The sequence below is a fragment of the Rhamphochromis longiceps genome, linkage group LG17 (genome assembly GCF_057381845.1).
Source record: "Rhamphochromis longiceps isolate RC_006_pf linkage group LG17, R_longiceps_female_GT1.1, whole genome shotgun sequence".
NCBI lineage: Eukaryota > Metazoa > Chordata > Actinopteri > Cichliformes > Cichlidae > Rhamphochromis > Rhamphochromis longiceps.
The window spans coordinates 19,854,863-19,873,741 of NC_140573.1; the positions used below are offsets into that span (position 1 = coordinate 19,854,863).

General features: G+C 43.8%; 1 protein-coding gene across 4 annotated transcripts in view; it reads left to right on the forward strand.

The window, feature by feature from the left end:
• The window catches only part of lrp6 (low density lipoprotein receptor-related protein 6), a 47,450-nt gene that overhangs the window by 24,320 nt on the left and 4,251 nt on the right, over positions 1–18,879 (forward strand). The window contains exons 3-19 of one of the 4 annotated variants that reach the window (XM_085387714.1): positions 2,155–2,352; positions 2,433–2,629; positions 3,659–3,793; positions 5,476–5,872; positions 6,153–6,324; positions 9,798–10,014; positions 10,103–10,392; positions 11,294–11,520; positions 11,595–11,779; positions 11,907–12,233; positions 12,478–12,680; positions 14,724–14,935; positions 16,082–16,272; positions 16,909–17,118; positions 17,198–17,323; positions 18,118–18,363; positions 18,608–18,718. In XM_085387714.1, coding sequence (XP_085243840.1) covers positions 2,155–2,352; positions 2,433–2,629; positions 3,659–3,793; positions 5,476–5,872; positions 6,153–6,324; positions 9,798–10,014; positions 10,103–10,392; positions 11,294–11,520; positions 11,595–11,779; positions 11,907–12,233; positions 12,478–12,680; positions 14,724–14,935; positions 16,082–16,272; positions 16,909–17,118; positions 17,198–17,323; positions 18,118–18,363; positions 18,608–18,718 — 3,644 coding nt within the window. The remainder of the gene's footprint in view (positions 1–2,154; positions 2,353–2,432; positions 2,630–3,658; positions 3,794–5,475; positions 5,873–6,152; positions 6,325–9,797; positions 10,015–10,102; positions 10,393–11,293; positions 11,521–11,594; positions 11,780–11,906; positions 12,234–12,477; positions 12,681–14,723; positions 14,936–16,081; positions 16,273–16,908; positions 17,119–17,197; positions 17,324–18,117; positions 18,364–18,607; positions 18,719–18,879) is intronic. The other 3 variants (XM_085387716.1, XM_085387717.1, XM_085387718.1) reach the window with 3 other exon arrangements.

An 18,879-nucleotide genomic window follows, 5' to 3' on the forward strand; every position in this document is an offset into this window, starting at 1 on the left:
GAAAAAGAGGCTGTCCAGCTGTGATGGTAATTAAGGCAAACAAAGAGGAGAATTAGCTGCACAGCAGGAAGCCCGCCTTCCTCATAACACCTCCACATGTGTGCTTCATGTGAGGAAGACATGGTTTTTAGAGCTGTTGGACTCTGGGAGAGCACATTAAAACAGTTTTTCTTTCACAAAGCAGCCTGAAACCACAAAAAAACACTGATTATTCAAAAAAAGAAACCGTTTAATCAGGGTTTGATGGTATTGTTCGTGATTTAATCGGCTGTGGTAGAGTTCATCTGATCTCAATCTTCAGCCCAACATTGGTCATAGGTGAGTCGACCTGGACTAAACCTGACAAGCAGTAAAAACAGTGGAAAACTTTAACGATGACAACAGCTACCTAAAAATAACAGAGGACACAATCACACACTGCATTATATTATATTACCAGAAACTTTCTAAAAAGTACCGTATTTCCCGGACTACAAAGCGCACCTGAATATTAGCCGCACAAGCTAAAATCAGGGGAAAATCCTGTTTTGTACATACATTAGCCGCACCTGACTAAAAGCCGCAGGTGTTTCAATATTGACTTATCATATGTAAGAGAATATGCACAAAGCGAATTGTCAGGAAAGAGATGGCTGTTTGGAGACACACCCCTTTTATTAATATTTTGAAAATCAAGTTATGGGTACATATTTGCACATGTGCTGTGCTTCATAAATGAGTAACAAATGTAGTACATAACAGTAACCTACAGCACACCAGAAAAATAGATTCAGACTACCTTTTAGGCTCAGGTGCAGAGACACAGCTTTAACAAGAAGAAAAGTCAGTCATTCACCACCATCTTCCTGCGCACTAAAACCACCAAAGTCCTCTTCTCCAGTGTCGGAAACGAACAGGCTCAGGATGGCTTCGTCATCCACTCTCAGCTTCTTTCCTTCGTTGTCACTTTCAAAACCAAAGAAATCCTCATTGTCATTGTCAGTGTCGGAGTCGAACACCCTCTGAAGGGCCGTGGCGGTGTCCTCCTCTTCATCATGCAGCAGTCCAGCCCTTCGAAATCCGTTGGTGATCGTGGATGTTTGCACACTTTTCCACGCTGTCAGAATCCACCGGTAGAGTTGAGCACAACTTGCTTTTCGCAAGTTTATCGCCGCTCATCATCCACGCCTCCCGCTGAACGCGTAGCGCTACTTTGAAGTTTGTTTTTCGCGCTACTTGTACGGCACTATGTTGCCTGGCGGATGGACATGTGACCAACATACCACTCTTGAACCCCGATCCTTCCGCCAGGCAACGTAGTGCCGTACAACAGCGGAACAAACAAAACAAATCGTCTTACGATATGACAAAAATCATGGACAATCTATAGAAAAGCCGCACCTGACTAAAAGCCGCAGGGTTCAAAGCTTGTGCAAAAAGTAGCGGCTTATAGCCCGACAATTACGGTAGTATATTTAGATTTGGTACATGGTGTCACCCCTGGGTATCCCTTTTTCATCATATTGAGGCTTTACGAAAGAGAGAGAGTGGAAAAAGTTCAGCTTATTTGGACTGATGAAGAATATTCTGTGTTTGTATGTCTGAGGCTGGAAATCAAATACCAGCCCCCTGCCTGCAAACTGTGGTTTCTACAGGCCTTCAGGCCTGCTGACAGAGATCACACATCCAAATGTTTCAGGGACATCCAGCATCCATCATTCTGTTTATGTGAGCTCCACTCCCAAGAGTCTGTGTTCACTCAGCCGCACTACCAGATATTTACAATAAAACCTCTGAAGGACGTATCCTCGGTGGTTTCTAGATAATAGCATTTATCTGCAGCTGAGATGTTCCTGTAGTTTATTTAGAAACCCTGCACAGATTAATAACAGATAACAGCCAGTAGTTTGCGCACAGCAGTGGAGAATGATGTAATGCATTTCATGAAAATGATGGTTTAAAATGAAAAAGTCAAAACTTGTAGGTTATGTTGCTGTGTGTAAAAACCCATCTTTTACTGCACAGCTGAGAGCTGTGCTGGTTCTGCAGTAGTTTGTGGAAAACGATGAGGTGCATGTGTGAATTTCACTTGTCTCTCAATGTGTGGGCACGCTGTTTAGTGTGGAGTGATTAGTGTTTCGTGTCTTTGTGATGGTCGTTTTTCTGTGTCTTCAGCTTCATGTACTGGACTGATTGGGGCGAGATCCCAAAGATTGAGCGGGCGGGCATGGACGGGACAAATCGCTCCATGATCATCGATAAGGAGATCTACTGGCCCAACGGGTTGACGCTGGACTACAGCCAGCAGAAACTGTACTGGGCCGACGCCAAGCACAGCTTCATCCACCGCTCCAACCTGGACGGCTCCTTCAGGTATATGCAGCGCCACCTTTAGGGTTTTTGAAGCTGGGTGATGAGTTTTTTCAAAACCGTAACATGCTGTGTGTTTTCAGGGAGGTGGTGGTTAAAGGTGAGCTGCCTCACCCGTTTGCCCTCACTCTGTTTGAGGACACGCTCTTCTGGACTGACTGGACCACCCACTCCATCCACTCATGCAGAAAGCAGACAGGAGGTGGCCAGCGTGTTGTCCACTCCAACATCTTCTCTCCCATGGACATCCACGTCTTCAGCACCAAGAGACAACCCACCGGTGAGTCCAGACAGTTTCATCCCCTCCGACATGTTCACTGACTCACTCGGGTAAGAATCTGAGCTTTGAAAAGAACAAACCAGGCCTCTCTGCAGATGTGTTTAACAGCTGCATGTTTCCTCGGTCTTCACTTGTCCTCATCTGTGATCAGACAGTCCTCTTTCAGGCTGTGGAGAGCACAGAGCCCTTCAGGTGTTGAACAGAGGCACATCCTTCCAACCAGATGTGAGAATATCCAACATGTGGAGTCTGTGAAGCTCCAGCTGCAGCAAACCTCATCGGATTTATGCACAAATGTTTTTGTTGGCTCTCTGATAAAGAATCTGAAACACAGTCAGATTCCTCGTCTTGTGTATTTTTATACTTGGGGTTAAATTATTCACAGGAAAAAAAAAAAAAGCTCTAGAAAATCCTTTAAAAACCCCAACGAGGTGTTGTGGTTTGTGCAAACAATAGCTTGGCCGTGTTAATTCAAGCCAAACAACAGCAAAGTTTCCTCACTGAGAACATGTGGCACTAATTAAAAAGCCAAGCACAGATTTGGTATCACTGTACTGTGAAAATGCTGTTTAGATTTCTGTTTTGTTCCTAAAAAGTCCTTGATTTGTTGTTGAAAAGTGCACAGGAACCTTGTTAGAGTCATTAAAACTATTTTCAGTGAAGATGATCTTATTAAAACATAAAAAGATAATTTAAAACAAGCGAGGTCTCTATATGTCAATTTCTTGTTTGTTTGTTTTTTTTAAAAGTGGACTTTTTACGTATTCAAAATGAAAAACACATTTTTACTTTTAAATGATTACAAATGCCAAACAATTGCTTGTGTTATGTCACTGTAGCGACATGCAGACCACCCAAACACACAGTTCTCTGCCTGATGTTTATCCTTTAGTGTCTGATGTAAGAGCTGTCATCTGGAACATATGAATGATTTCCTGAGGGTCGTGCTGAGGGTAAAGTGCAGTTTTGAGGCTGTAACTTGAAGGTAACTGGATTTTTTTTTTCTTGTTTTTTTTCCTTTCGTGGCAGCAGTGAATACTCCTTGCTCCCTGAACAATGGAGGATGCTCCCACCTCTGCCTCCTCTCACCTGTCAGGCCTTTCTATCGCTGTGCCTGCCCCACTGGGGTCCAACTGCTGGAGGACGGCAAGACCTGCAGAGACGGTAAGAACGCTCTCCGCCTTCATTGTCTGTCGGTTCCTGACGCAATCTGTCAATTTTTAGCCGTTGTTTTTCAGGGTTTTGTTTTTTTGTTGTTGTTTGTTTCTTTGTTTGTCTTTTACCTGAAGCATTTTAGTCTGGGTTTAATAGTAAAGTCAAAAGTTGGACTTTGACTAATAATAAAACAAAAACTGCAGACAAACATAAGGACAAAGAAATTGTGCTAGAGCTCAGCTACCTTAGATTGCAAAGGTGTTCCTAATGAGGTGGTTGGTGTATATTTAGGTCTATATAATCCAGAGAGTCAGATTAAACTCGCAAAATGTGCATTTTGGCTTCAGAAACACTCGAATGGAAACCGAAAAAGAGTCCAAATATTTCCTGAATTGCGTCAGTGAGCAACGTCGATGCATGCAGATTATCTTTTATTTTCACCCAGAAAAAAGGGAAAAAGCACAAAATGCGAGCTTGTATAACTGTTTACAAGGATCCAGGCCGAGCACGCAGATTGGATTCATTAGTGTGTTTGAGCTTTTTGTTCCTGCTTGAAGAGAAGCCGGCAGATTTTCTGGTGCCAAACCTCATTAGCTTTTCCCCTAATTTAAAAACTCCTGATAATGTGCTCGCTCCCACTCTCCACCTCCTCCTCCTTCTCTTCTTCATCGTAGTCATGTACAAGCAGAAGGTGGTGCTGGGCTGACCTGTTGTTGCTATGGTAATCCGCCTCCATGAGCGGGGCCGGCCATTTGAACTGCAGCCCGACGTTTCCCCGCCCTCTGCCTCCTTTTGTTTACATTTTCGGGTTCAGTAACCCTCGCCTGTAGAGCAATGGGAGTTTTGAAGGCGGGGAGGCCTTTGTGAGAGACGGGATCACATGATTTCCCTGCAGACAATGCCCCCTTTCACTGCTGGGGTTTAACCATTTCAGCCAAGGGGGGTGAGCTGAAGGGTCGATGTTTGTTACTTCTCTGAATGTTAAAGAAATGAAGTCAGGTGTTATATCAGGACTGCGAGTAAAAGTCCTTCACACAGAGCCCCAGGGTTCATTTCTGCTGTGCATGTTTTTAATTAGCTGTGTGCTAACAGAAAGAAAATCTTCACCAGGTGGATTCAGACCTGCAGTAATTCCCCTTCAGGGTTTACACTGCTCTTTATATGTAAGATATCAAAACCTTCAAATATCTTTTACATTTCTTTTAACTTTAAAGAAGGCAGACATAATGGTCTCAAACAAGGCTAAAGATTTTCACTGGACAGTTTTTACATTTCAGTTTTACTCAAGACCAAAATGATCACACTTAGTTTTAGTTCTCTGCAGTATTCGAGGTCTAAACTTGGTCCAGAGTGGATAAATTTTGTATGGGTCATATTTTCAGCTGTGGGCGGATTACCAAACGGCTTCATACTTGTTGAAAGCTGAGATGGAAAAATGGTTCAGGCTGCCACTGTAATGTGTTATTATTACGACACCATAGATGGTCTATAAAATTATCAGTAAGTATGTTGATAATTGCTGATCTCAATTTTTATGAATACTGTACTAGCCTAGGTGAAACTCTAATGCTGTGATATCTTCATTACTTTGAATCGGCATCTTTTTAAAGGTGATGCAGTAATGTAATTGTAAAAAAAACTTTGAGTGATGATGTTCTGACCCTGTTTCTAACCTATGTGTTCCTCCTCAGGTGCGACGGAGATGCTGCTGCTCGCCCGGCGAACTGACCTGAGGCGAATCTCTCTTGACATGCCAGACTTCACTGACATCATCCTGCAGGTGGACAACATCCGTCACGCCATTGCCATCGATTATGACCCGGTGGAGGGATACGTCTACTGGACCGATGACGATGTGAAGGCCATCCGCCGCTCCCTTCTGGATGGCAGTGACGCTCAGTTCGTGGTCACATCTCAAGTGGACCACCCTGACGGCATCGCCGTCGACTGGATCGCTCGGAACCTCTACTGGACCGACACTGGGACTGACCGCATCGAGGTGACCCGGCTCAATGGTACCATGCGCAAGATCCTGATCTCCGAGGACCTGGATGAGCCCAGAGCCATCGTTCTAGACCCCGTGGCTGGGTGAGTCTAACATCTGGAAGAAAATAAAGGAGAGAGTTTTGTGATCTGAATAAAGGCACAAAATATTTATAAGCATATGTCAGGATTTTAAAAATTCTCAGATGAGGCTTCAATCAAAGATTTCAAAGATCTGAATCTCATATTTGGAGTTATTGCAAACAAAACTTCAGAGTTTAATTCTGTGAAATCATTTTAAAACGTTCTTTGTAGAAGTTCAGGTGTTTGACTCCTTTAAACCAACAAGGTCAGGTTAAAGTTTTTTTCCCCTCCTGTTTTTCAGGTACATGTACTGGACCGACTGGGGTGATGTGCCGAAGATCGAGCGGGCCGACCTCGATGGGATGGAGAGAGTGGTGATGGTGAACACGTCTTTGGGTTGGCCCAACGGCCTCGCACTCGACTACGAAGAACGCAAAATCTACTGGGGAGACGCCAAGACGGACAAGATCGAGGTTTGTGTTTGAGCTCCAGATTTTACTTTGATGCTCAGAATTCTTTAGTCTTGGTGTCCTGATGGTTCTCTGATCTGCTATTCTTAAAAGTCAACCTTTATGATTTCAATCTTTTGTCAATTTTAAACAGGGTGGTGGGAACAGTTTTCACACAGGTTCTTTTAGTTTTTGTCAGCACAGAGCTTCAAGTCTTCTTATAGGGCCACTCGAAACACCACCAGCTGTCCTGTATGTAAAATAATCTGTGTTGGAGGCAGGCATGTCAAGCAAATATGTGAAAGACAAGGATATTGACTATGGACTGTTAGATCAATCCAGCCTTGTAGTTAGCAGTGCTTTTGTTCTGTTGGTTAATCTTAGCTGGTAAACAGCTGTTAGGTACATTACTGCTTTCTGTTGGTGGTAATGGTGCTTTACATGCAGGCACAGGTAAAACATGAGGAACATGGACTTCAGGTTAAACAGTTGAATAAATATTTCAGTTATTGTGAAATTATGATTCCTGTTTGTGATGTTGTAGATCTGAACATAAAATGACAGTGAAGTCGTTCTTCTCCTGACTCAACACTCATTTTGGGCTGTTTTTTGGGTTTTGTTTGAAGCATCATTATAAATTTATAGAAATTAAAAATTTCAGTAATTTCAACCTGTCAAAAAAAAAATCTAACTTCAGATTCTGCCATTAAGCCAGATTTTTGGTAATAGCCCAATATTCAAACCACCACAGCTGAACTGAACATGAAATCACCCTAAACTTGTGACGGTGAGCGACTCGTTCAAGGAACAGTACAAGCAAATATATAACGTTCAGAATAACGTTCACTGATTGCCCTTTTAAATAATCTGGTGCTGACGTTATTTTCTACTAAAAATATTCAGAGCATAAAAAAAGCACTAGATTCTAGTGCTTTTTTTTATGCTCTGAATGTTTTTCATTGTTCACTCTAGTGACTAGAGTGAACAATGAACATTAAAATGGTTTACAGTTTTATTTTCAAATGGCCTCCTGAAGGTTTGCTGATGTTTTATTGTTTTGTTTTTTTTCCTGTGAGAGGAAACGTTGCAACTGGACGGTCTCTTCAGCTCTCTGTTCGTCGCAGAGCTGTGAAACTTTGTGCTCATGGCAGCTGTGCTCGGTGTCGACCGTCCAGCTGGGTCTGAAAGTAAAAGTCTGATCTCTTTCTCTCTGCGGTTTGCATCCTCACGCCATGCTGTCATGTTTGTAGCTGATTTTATATCTCTGGTTTTCATCTGACCCCACCTGAACCCCTTCTTAAACCCCCCCCCCCTCAGAGATCATGTTGATGCCTGGCAGTGCCCCGGCAGAGGGGCCTCTGCCCCCCCCCCCCCGGGTTTCTCCGAGGACCCAGTTTTTGCGGTGAGATCCCACATCTGGTTCCGATTGCGGCCTGCGCTCCAGCTGCGGTCGGCTCTGTTTAGAATAGACCCAGAATCTGAAACCGTCGCCGCGCTGCGGTCTCAACTCCCAAACCAGCGGAGACCTTTTGGCTGAGGCCGTCGGGCTGAGGATGGAAACTTCGTCTTATATTTATACACCACGTTCCTCCGAGGCCCAGTGTGTGGAGATGTTTTTGAAAGATGGCAGCCGGCCACGCAGGGGCTGTTCTGGGAGCAGCGAATCGCATTGCTCCACGCTGCACTGATAGGTGGAAGGACGCTATACAGATTACAGGCCTCACTGTTTTTTCTTTTCTGCAAATTCCTCACATATTTGTCTCTGTTGACACTTTGAGCCTCCCTGCATGTTTCAGAAATGATCTTATCGAGGTGAACTCCTCTTCATGTGTTCGCCTGTTTCACCAACACTGCTGCAGTTAAAAGAATTGCCTTTAAAAATGAGTCTTGGGTTCGATGTTTTGTTTTTCTTCCTCTCACTTTACTCTTTGTGCTTTGGTCTGCTGGCTCATGAAAATGTAAAGCTTTTATTTTTCATGGTTTAGTTACACAAAGAACTTTTAACAGTGTATATAAGAGAATACAGGAAAAACTGCATTAACCTGCACGTACAGCTCAGAAGTTTAATGATATTAAAAAAAACAATAACTGGGTTAAGTTAAATTTTCTCTGATAAAATATTTAGCTGAAGGATAGACACTTGAAACAGCTAAGTTATGAGTATGCAGGTTGAATTGGTGATTTAAAAGAGAAACAATTAGAAACAGTCGAACATAAATATTTAACTAATAGTAGCATATAGTTGGCTTTTGAATGTTAAACGTGCTGGATAAAAAGTTTAATTTATCTAATTTAACAAATGACTAGCTTAAAGTAAGCTAGTCAGGAGCTAAAGACAAGTGGCTTAGTGTATATCTTTTTATTTTCAAATAGCTGTACAGCACTTTGTTTGAAAGCACTTTATAAATAAAGTTATTATTATTGTTATTATTAAAAAGTTAAAAATATTTATGTATACATGAACAGATGAATCATTAAAGTCACAGATGGTTGAAATGTTAAGCTAAAAGTAATAAAGTCGTTTAGGTTGTTGGCTAAGTGTAATTAATGGTTAAATGAGCGGTGTTGAGGGTCCACATGGTTTCTGCAGTGACTCAGTCCTTATGCATCATGTTTGGTGGTGCTGATGGAGGTGTGTTGGAGCTCCTCTGATGGTGCGTCAGTGTGTGGAGGCTGTAACGTCAATTCAGTCTTTGTTTTAATCGATTGCAGCTTCATGTGTGAGTTTTTCTGTGCTTGTGTCCCGTGGAGTGGGTCTTTACAGCACTCTGTCCTGGTATTTGTCGAAGTGAGATGTCAAATTTTGTGTGTGAGCAGAAGAAGAAGAAGAGGAGGAAATGTGGCACCCATATGCTGCTGTTGTTTGTTTGCTCCGGCTGTTGCTTCTAATTAGTGGCTCTGCGATGTGCTGCCAGGACGCCTGAGCCCTTATGAGCATGCTCTGTATCCACAGTGAGTCTGCCCAACCCCCCATCTGTGCAGCACTGGCTAGAGGAAATGTTCTGTGATGGGACCTGGTCTGTTCTCTGCTCATCCCTTTGTTTTACAGGAACTTGGCGACTGCATGGACTTTCAGTTTATAGTTTGATGCTGGTTTAAACATACTGGAAATGCGGCAACCTGCATTGGAAGCAGGTTTATAAACTCTTCCTGCTGGTGTCAGCACTTTTAATACAGCAAACATCAAACTCTTATTCAAACCATAACAATTAATTTTTTTAATTTTATCCCCATTTTTCTTCCTCCTTTTTATCTTCTCCTTATTTTGTTTATATCTTCATTTTATTCTTTACTCTTTCTTATCTTCTGATTTGGAGGTTGGCTTCCTCTTTTTATTCTCACTTCTTCCTCTTTGTCTTTATGTACTTATTCCATTTTTCCACTTATTGGCTTTGTTTTCATACTCTTCCTTTATATTTCCTCTTTATTATGCTTTTCCTCTTCCCCTGATGTCTTCCTTCTCCTTCAGACTATAATTTCTTACCTTGTGTTTTCAGGTGATGAACATGGATGGGACGGGGCGACGGGTGCTGGTGGAGGACAAGCTTCCTCACATCTTTGGCTTCACCCTGCTTGGAGACTACATCTATTGGACAGACTGGCAGCGGCGCAGCATCGAGTGCGTGCACAAACGCACCGCAGTGAGAGAATTCATCATCGACCAGCTACCCGACCTCATGGGCCTCAAGGCCACGAATGTACATGAAGCTTTTGGTGAGTCCAGCTGATGATGGTCTGGTCTGCAGCAAATAAACCTCCCCATTTTCTCCCCAGATGCTAACTTTCTGCTTCACATGCTCAGGTACGAACCCGTGTGCGGATGATAATGGCGGCTGCAGTCACCTCTGTCTGTACAAGCCTCAGGGCGTGCAATGTGGCTGTCCCATCGGCCTGGAGCTTATTGCCGACATGAAGACCTGCATCGTCCCCGAGGCCTTCCTGCTCTTCTCTCGTCACACAGACATCCGCCGGATCTCCCTGGAGACCAACAGCAACAATGTTGCCATCCCGCTCACTGGTGTCAAGGAGGCTTCAGCACTCGACTTTGACGTCACCGACAATCGCATCTACTGGACCGACATCACTCTGAAGGTGGGACTCATTTTCACATACTTGTTTTTAGTCGTTCTCAGTTTTGTTTTTTTTGTTTTTTTTTTTCTTTCTTCCTCACGTCGTCTGAATCTTTTCTTCTGTTAGTTTTTTTTCTTCTTTCTCTCTAACACTTCCTGGTGTGAGCAGAACCTTGGTTGTGAACTAGGGGTGGGTTTCAAAAATAAATTTTAGCGTGAATAAAGCTCTATCGATTCATTAAATCCTGAATCATTTTCTAAATATAAATGTATTTGCCAGAAACGCGAGAATTTGAGGTTAAAGCTCACAAAACGATTTCAACAACCACCAAACAGCTAAAACGGCAAATGAGAGCAGGTAAACGAATTCCACACAAAGATGTAAACAAAAAGCTCGGACCCTGCGCATCAGAATGTGTGAGATGTCGGCTTTCTCACCTGACGGCATGTACATGGACACGCCATCGGTGCAAAAAAAGACAGCTCACTGATTCTGAAGCTGCAGGTTTTGTCATTCTCCAACCAAAATTCACTGAACCAGCAGCAAAAGAAGATCAAAACTACACTTCACATTTGATGAACATTGTCATAAATTCCCTCTTACTTTTGCTGTTTTGCTTCCATCATGATCTACAGCAGAATATTTTTAAGGTTATCTGCTATAAAAAGCCAGGCCAGGAAAATCTCCTTCATGATTTTCTGTGTTTTATCCTCATTTACTTTGACACAAAGGCATCTGCTGTGATGCTCACACCTCTGATGAAGTCTTTCAAGTCTCAGTACTGATAAATGATGATATTTCTGACTGTCTGAGTCAAAATCTAATCAAATCAAATCAATTCTAGAAATCAGTGAGGATACCCAGGCCTATTGTGAACTGCTGTTGTTTATCCAGTCTTTACTTTGACCTTTGACCTGTGCAGACCATCAGCCGGGCCTTCATGAACGGCAGCGCTCTGGAGCACGTGGTGGAATTTGGTCTGGATTATCCGGAGGGGATGGCGGTGGACTGGCTGGGAAAGAACCTGTACTGGGCTGACACTGGCACGAACCGCATTGAGGTAGCCAAACTGGACGGGCAGCACCGGCAGGTTCTGGTCTGGAAGGATCTGGACAGTCCCCGAGCTCTGGCTCTGGATCCGGCCGAAGGGTGAGAACCGCATGAAGCGGTCTGCAGGTCATGATGGTGGGTGTGGTTTGTGCTGACCTGTCTCCTCTCTGCAGGTACATGTACTGGACAGAGTGGGGGGGGAAGCCAAAGATCGACCGAGCGGCCATGGACGGGACAGGACGGATCACGCTGGTGGCCGATGTGGGGCGAGCCAATGGACTCACCATCGACTACGCAGAGCGCCGCCTGTACTGGACCGACCTGGACACAACGTTGATCGAGTCCTCCAACATGCTGGGTAATCTCTCAACCTCATAACTGCCAACCTAACCATTCAGCTCATGTTAGAGTAGCAGAGCGCACTTCGTGTTGTGTGACATAAACGATAGAAAGCATCAAAGTTTTTACTTCTTCGTCCCCTTTAGGTCTCGACCGTGAGGTGATTGCCGACGACCTCCCTCACCCGTTCGGTCTCACCCAGTATCAAGACTACATCTATTGGACAGACTGGAGCCAGCGCAGCATTGAGCGTGCCAACAAGTCCAGCGGGCAGAACCGCACTGTCATCCAAGGTCACCTGGATTACGTCATGGACATCCTGGTGTTTCACTCGTCCAGACAGGGCGGCTGGAACGCCTGTGCCTCCACCAACGGTCACTGCTCCCACCTCTGCCTTGCTGTCCCTGTCAGCAGCTTCGTCTGCGGCTGCCCCGCCCACTTCTCCCTCAACTATGACAACAAGACCTGCAGCGGTGAGAAGACGCTTACACCCCTGCATGTATACAAACATCATGCAGAGTTATTTTGACACCTAGATTGAGAGAGAAATAAAATAACTGAAACGGCAAGCGTCATCTTTGACTTCTGTATGGTGGCCTTTATGGGACATCTCAGACTCAGCTGAAGTTTGAGCTTGATAGCTTGAGTTATCTTTGTTTACTGTTTCTGCCCCACAGAAGCTCTAAGAATTCTGTCTGACGTGTTTCTGTCTTTCAGCTCCCACATCCTTCCTGCTCTTCAGCCAGAAGACAGCGATCAACCGCATGGTGATTGATGAGCAGCAGAGCCCTGACATCATCCTGCCCATCCACAACCTGAGGAACGTCCGCGCCATCGACTACGACCCACTGGACAAGCAGCTGTACTGGATCGACTCAAAGCAAAATGTCATCCGCCGTGCTCAGGAGGACGGGAACCAGGTACTGCATCCATTAGAAAAACTGGAACCACTGCCGGTCCCTGGGGAGAAAATCCAGATTCTGGTGGTTTTAGTTAACAGTCAGATCAAAACTGCCACAGGAACTGAAAGTGTTTTTGGACAGTTGGAGAGTCTGTTTCTATAAGAAACTTAAATTTGTCTCCTACATTCACATGAAAGAGATTCAAATATAGGTGTGTTGCTAATGTTGAGTAACCACTACCATAAGTTCGCTACAAATACTCCAATCACCGCACACACACATGAATCCGGTCTTTAAGTGACGGGGTATGAACCCTGCTTCTGGGTCCAAACTGCTGTTTATTAAGGCTGTTTTGTTTTTAACATGTTTTAATGTTTTGTATGTTGTTCTATTTAATCTAAATAAGCCCCTAAAAAGAAAAAAGAAAAAAAAGTCAGTGATCACTGTGTACCACTACTCATTTTAAAGCACAGTTTTTAAAACCTTATGATATAGCTACAGCCCAGCCCGTGCAGCAGTATATTAATGACTAACCTCATATTGTGGATGGATTATCTCAGTAGTTCTCCTGACTGAAGTTTGGTCCGTTTACAGCATCCTGCCATGCGATTACATTTGTCTCTAACCATCGGGAACTCTCACGTTAACTTTTATCGAGTGGAAAAAGGTTCATCCTCCAGCTTCACTGTGTTTATGTTATGCTAACATAGCTGTGTCACTAGCCACCAGGTAGCACATCATTATATACCAGCTAGCTCAACTTTAGTAACGTCACTACTGTTTAGTTTTCTGGCTTCAATTATGTTGGAAGTGATAGCAGAGCTGTACATTTTGATTTTTTCACAAAACTCTGTCAGAACATGCTATATCATGTTTAGGTGGAAACTAGCGAGCCAACTCCCTGCTAACTTCTAACTCTGTTAAATTTGATAAATTCTGTTTTCATGGATGCCTGGATTTTACACTTAATTGTTACCCCTGGTAGAGCAGCACACTGATCCTTTTATCAAAGAAGAAAGAATTTAATCAGTTTGTAACTCTCAGTGATGCTGCAGTGTTCGTTTGACTTCAGGACCTGAAGCGGAGTTTGGACGTCAGACTTAAGGACCGGATAACCGGTGCCATAAAAGAAAACGACGGGCTCACTGGATATAAAATAAGGTCCCGTCTGAGCCCCATGAGCATTTTTCACTGCAATAATTGTAGTAAATGTGCAGAAGTCAATTTGACCTTCATACTGTTTTAAGCGCTGTTTCAGACCCAGAAAAGTCAAGATTTATTTCCTTTTAATATTATCAGTTTAATTTTAACATTTACGATTCATAACCTGATGAGTTCACCACATTTAAACAGAAATGGAGACAGTTTACATCCACTACGAGAAACAAGCTAACGACTAAATCTGGCTTTTGTTAAGCATTATTTTTTTGTATAATCAGCTCTGAGCATCATGGGATATATTGTAGTTTCAGTAAACTGCAACAGTTTAATGTCTTGACATTTTTCATGAATCTTCAACTTTGAACGTAAACAGAGAGATGAGACAGAAACCTTAAACCTGCAGTTTTCTCAGGGGGAGTTCAAGTCATTCCTAAATAAACATCGCAAACGACCTTAGTGACAGCATCTATAGAGAGGAGAGGGCCATGTGTGAGCATGTGCAAACGATATGTCGCCACTTTGATGTCGTTCTTGATGGAGGGTGTTGGTGTGCTGGTGTCATTTTGGACATTTTGTGCGTAAGTCTGTCCCGTATTCAGTAAGTGAAAATAAAATGAACAATAAAAGGTGAATCAAATGGACCATTATGGCAAGGCTGGGATGGTCAATTTGGTAAAGTAAATCCGTTGGGCATCTTTCTTTGCCTTTAGACAATAATTCTGATGGCAAAAGAGCCAAACGGGACAGGCAAAAAAAAAAAAAAAAAAAAAAAAGACATAAAACAAATAAATATGTAAAAAAAAAAAGGACATTTTGTGCGTGTGGGCAGTAAAAACAACCTTCATTTGTCTCTTACAGATTAAACATTTCAAACTGCCCGTTTCTGGTTTGTTTTTCCAGAGCATGACAGTGGTGTCGGGCTCTCTGGGCGGACACAGTCAGGGTCTGCAGCTGTACGATCTCAGCATCGACATCTACAGCCGCTTCATCTACTGGACCAGCGAGGTCACCAACGTCATCAACGTCACCCGCATCGATGGCAGTAGAGTCGGTGTGGTGCTGCGGGAGGAGCACGACAAGCCGCGGGCCATTGTCGTCAACCCGGAGAGAGGGTCAGTACCACTGAGGCCTCATGCCAGTAATCGCCATCATTACATCATCATCATCATCAGGGCACTTTTTTCAGGCCAGTCAAAAATGACAAAACAAAAACAAATGTAAATGCACATCCCTGTCAGCATGGCCACATAGGCTCAAAAACACAACGTAATAAATATTATTAAATCCTTTACAAATAACAGTATATTCATATATGAATATAAGTGACGATAAATACATTTTTTGTTCAAATGAGAGACTATGAGATGAGATAGCCTTTATTTGTCAGTTGCAGGTCTTTTGCCCACAACCGAGATGACAGACCATACAATACACAAACATCACATTGGGGAGACAGGTCAGGCTAGGTAGCGAGGAAAAAAACATCGAAATGTGTAACACAAAAGGATAATACAGGAATGAAATCTTTTAGATTTCTTCAGATTCTTGTGTTTTTTGTTGTGTATGAGTTGAATCTTTGTTTCTGGAAAGCATCAGGTTGCGGTGAGATGGACCTGTGGTGTAGGTTTAACACAGAAGTATAAATCAAACCCTGAACGTTTGTCTCTGGATCAAATATTATGATGTTATCATCTTGCCTAGCAACCACCTAACAACAGACAAAAACACCCAGTATTTGTAGCATGGGCATGTAATGGTAATAAACTGGAACAAATACTGTGGGGTACTTCATCTTCCTTGTTTACACCATCCCAGGCTGAAAAAAATCGTTATGGAAACTGAAATCTGTTCAGGATTCAACATTAAACAGCTGAGAAACACTTGAATGATAAACATTAACATGATTCCTGGTTGTAAATCAGCTCTTTCATCCTCCTGTGTTTCTGTAGTTAATCTGATTTAGATCCAGAAAATGTCACCTGACCCACCTGCAGGTCGTCTGTATGGCGGTGTGTGTGTGTGCACTCTGCCTTTAATCACTCTCTAATTTGTCCTCCATGTTTGTTCTGTCGGGCTGCTGCAGTTCACTGGCTCTGACTCGCTCGCTCGCTCTGAGCCATAATTGTAGGTTAGTTTCAGGCCTTGTGGTCGAGAGATGAAGTCTGCAGATGTTCTGGTTAACTTCAGAGCAGCGAGAGGGAGAACGTGTACAAACCTCCAGTCTTTGTCCTCACAGCCCGTACATTATGTCCCCACAGGTACATGTACTTCACCAATCTAATGGAGCGCTCCGCAAAGATCGAGCGGGCGGCGCTGGACGGTACAGAGCGTGAGGTGCTCTTCTTCAGCGGCCTGGTGAAGCCCGTTGCTTTGGCCATCGATAACGAGGTGGGGAAGCTGTTTTGGGTCGACTCAGACCTGCGGCGCATCGAGAGCAGTGACCTCTCGGGTGAGTTGGGGCCGTCGGGTCCACTTCAGTGTCACCTGTCCAAATATTTTACTGTTTACTGCAGCTTGACCAGAGGCTCAGAGTTCGTCTTAAAAACTGAGTTTGGTGTTTTTCAGCTTTGAAGATATTAAAGGAATTTATTTAAAACTGGAGTTCATCCTGCTGCACATTCAAATCAAATCTGTTCCTGTGGATTCTGAACCTAATGCTCAGCAGTACGAACCTAAACAGGAAATAAACAAACCTCCATGAATGTCAGAAATCAGCGGAGGTGGGGGTTGGTGTGGAGACCGGCATTCCTGTGATTCTCCGGCGCCGCGTGCCGGCCGGCAGGAATGTAAACTGTTCAGTTCCTCAAATGTTTCCTCCTAAAGGAAACTCGGCCCTGCAGATTTTAGCTGCAGGAGGCCGTGAATCCTTTTTCTCTTGTGAATTTTGTGCCTCTGGGACTCCGCCTTGATGAGCAGATTTTCAGGCTGTTGACCTCGGTGTATCGCTCTCCATCCTCCCACCTCCCCTCTGCCTCACCCCTCAGTTTCTCTCCCGTTTCTTTGCTCCTGAAGTTTTTGCCCTACAACCTTGTTCTTTTTTTTTTTTCTTTTTTTTCTTTCCCGGCACTTTTTTGAAATGATTTAGGAGCCAATCGCATCGTGATTGCGGACTCGAACATCCTGCAGCCCGTGGGCCTGACTGTTTTCGGGAACCACTTGTACTGGATCGACAAACAGCAGCAGATGATCGAACGCATCGACAAGACGACGAGGGAGGGACGGACCAAGATCCAGGCCCGCATCGCCTACTTAAGTGACATCCACGCAGTCCACGAGCTCGACATGAGGGAGTACAGTGAGTCCGCTTTACATGCACAATTTAACAGATCAAACTCAAACTGAAACCGCGCTCACCTGAGCTCTGCGATTTCCAGGTAAACATCCTTGTACGTGGGAGAACGGCGGCTGCTCTCACATCTGCATCGTGAAAGGAGATGGGACGACGCGCTGCTCATGTCCTGTTCACCTGGTGCTGCTGCCCGACGAGCTTTCATGTGGAGGTGAAGCATAAAGTCATCAGCATTAATAAAGATTGCTCAAAGATTTGAGCAACCCTCCTCTCAGTAAAATAAAATAGATAGATAAGGGCTATTTGAGATAACGATATATATCGGATAGGAAAATGTCTATCATTTCAAATTAGCCTATTGTTTATTTTGTGGTGACACAAAATAAACTGTTTACGGCAATATTTTTTCATCATTTTGATGGTCACTGTAGAATTAATTTCTTAAAGTTCTCTCTTTCTCTTATATTTAATATAACCACACTACGGACGGACAAGCGACTGTTTTTGTGCGTTGTCGTTAGCAACAGCGACGATAAATGCACTGCGTGGCTCCGCTGTCCGCATGTTTATTTTCCACATAAACCTTTCACAATAAAGCTGTAGATCCTGTTGAGGTTTTTCAAAATAAACCGAATCACGTGAAAGAGTACGCAGAGTGTTTACAGACGAGAAGCACGTCATGTGCTAAAAAGTAAACATAAGAACAGGTTTTCCCCCGCAGCACGCCGTGTAATAAATACTCACAAAGAAAATTGCAGCTGTTTGAGCTTATGTAACACTCAACTCCAGGTGCACGACGCCCAGCTGAAAACACTTCACGCAAGTCGAGTTGCCCGAGAGTCACAGAATTTTAATAAATGTCTTATATCAGGATATGAAATTTTGGTCATATCGCACAGCCCTGATGTAGATATTGATAGATATGTGATATAGATATATATTCATATATTTGAATACAGTTTCAACGTTAATATAAGGTTTGACCAGTGTCTGCGTCGTCCTCAGAGCCGCCCACCTGTTCGCCGGAGCAGTTCTCCTGCACGTCGGGCGAGGTGGACTGCATCCCACAGGCCTGGCGCTGTGATGGTTATGCCGAGTGCGACGACGGCAGCGATGAGGAGGACTGTCCGGTCTGCTCCGACTCAGAGTTCCAGTGCGATAGCCGGCAGTGCATCGAACTGAGCCTTCGCTGCAATGGAGAGATCAACTGCCAGGACAAATCTGACGAGAACAAGTGTGAAGGTGAGCCGGGTAAGACAGAATCTTTGAGGCGGGATCGCCGCAAAGTAAAACTTTAATTCCTCAGCGATTTAATTTTCAAAGCTTGTGTGTGTGTACCTGTGAGAGTGTACAACATTTGTTTGATAATTTCTAAACGCTTCACTCCTGAAATAAAAGTCAAAGGAGCCACAGTGTTTAAATATCAGTGGCCCGACCACAAACGGCAGCTGTAACAAGTCTGTTGAGCGTCTTTTGCCTAAATGTTTGTCTGCAGTTCGGTGTCCCGCCGATCAGTTCACCTGCTTCAACGGCCAGTGTATTGGGAAGCACAAGAAGTGCGACCACAACATGGACTGCATGGACAACTCAGACGAGACGGGCTGCTGTGAGTCTGCAAACACAAACATCCAAAACATCCGAACAGTTTGATCCGGTTTATCTTTTTTAATCTGATCACTTGTGTTCTGACCTGCGGGAACATCTTAGCTGTGGTGCTTCTGTCAGACTTCAAATCACTGAAACAGAAAAACGTCTAACAGTTATGAA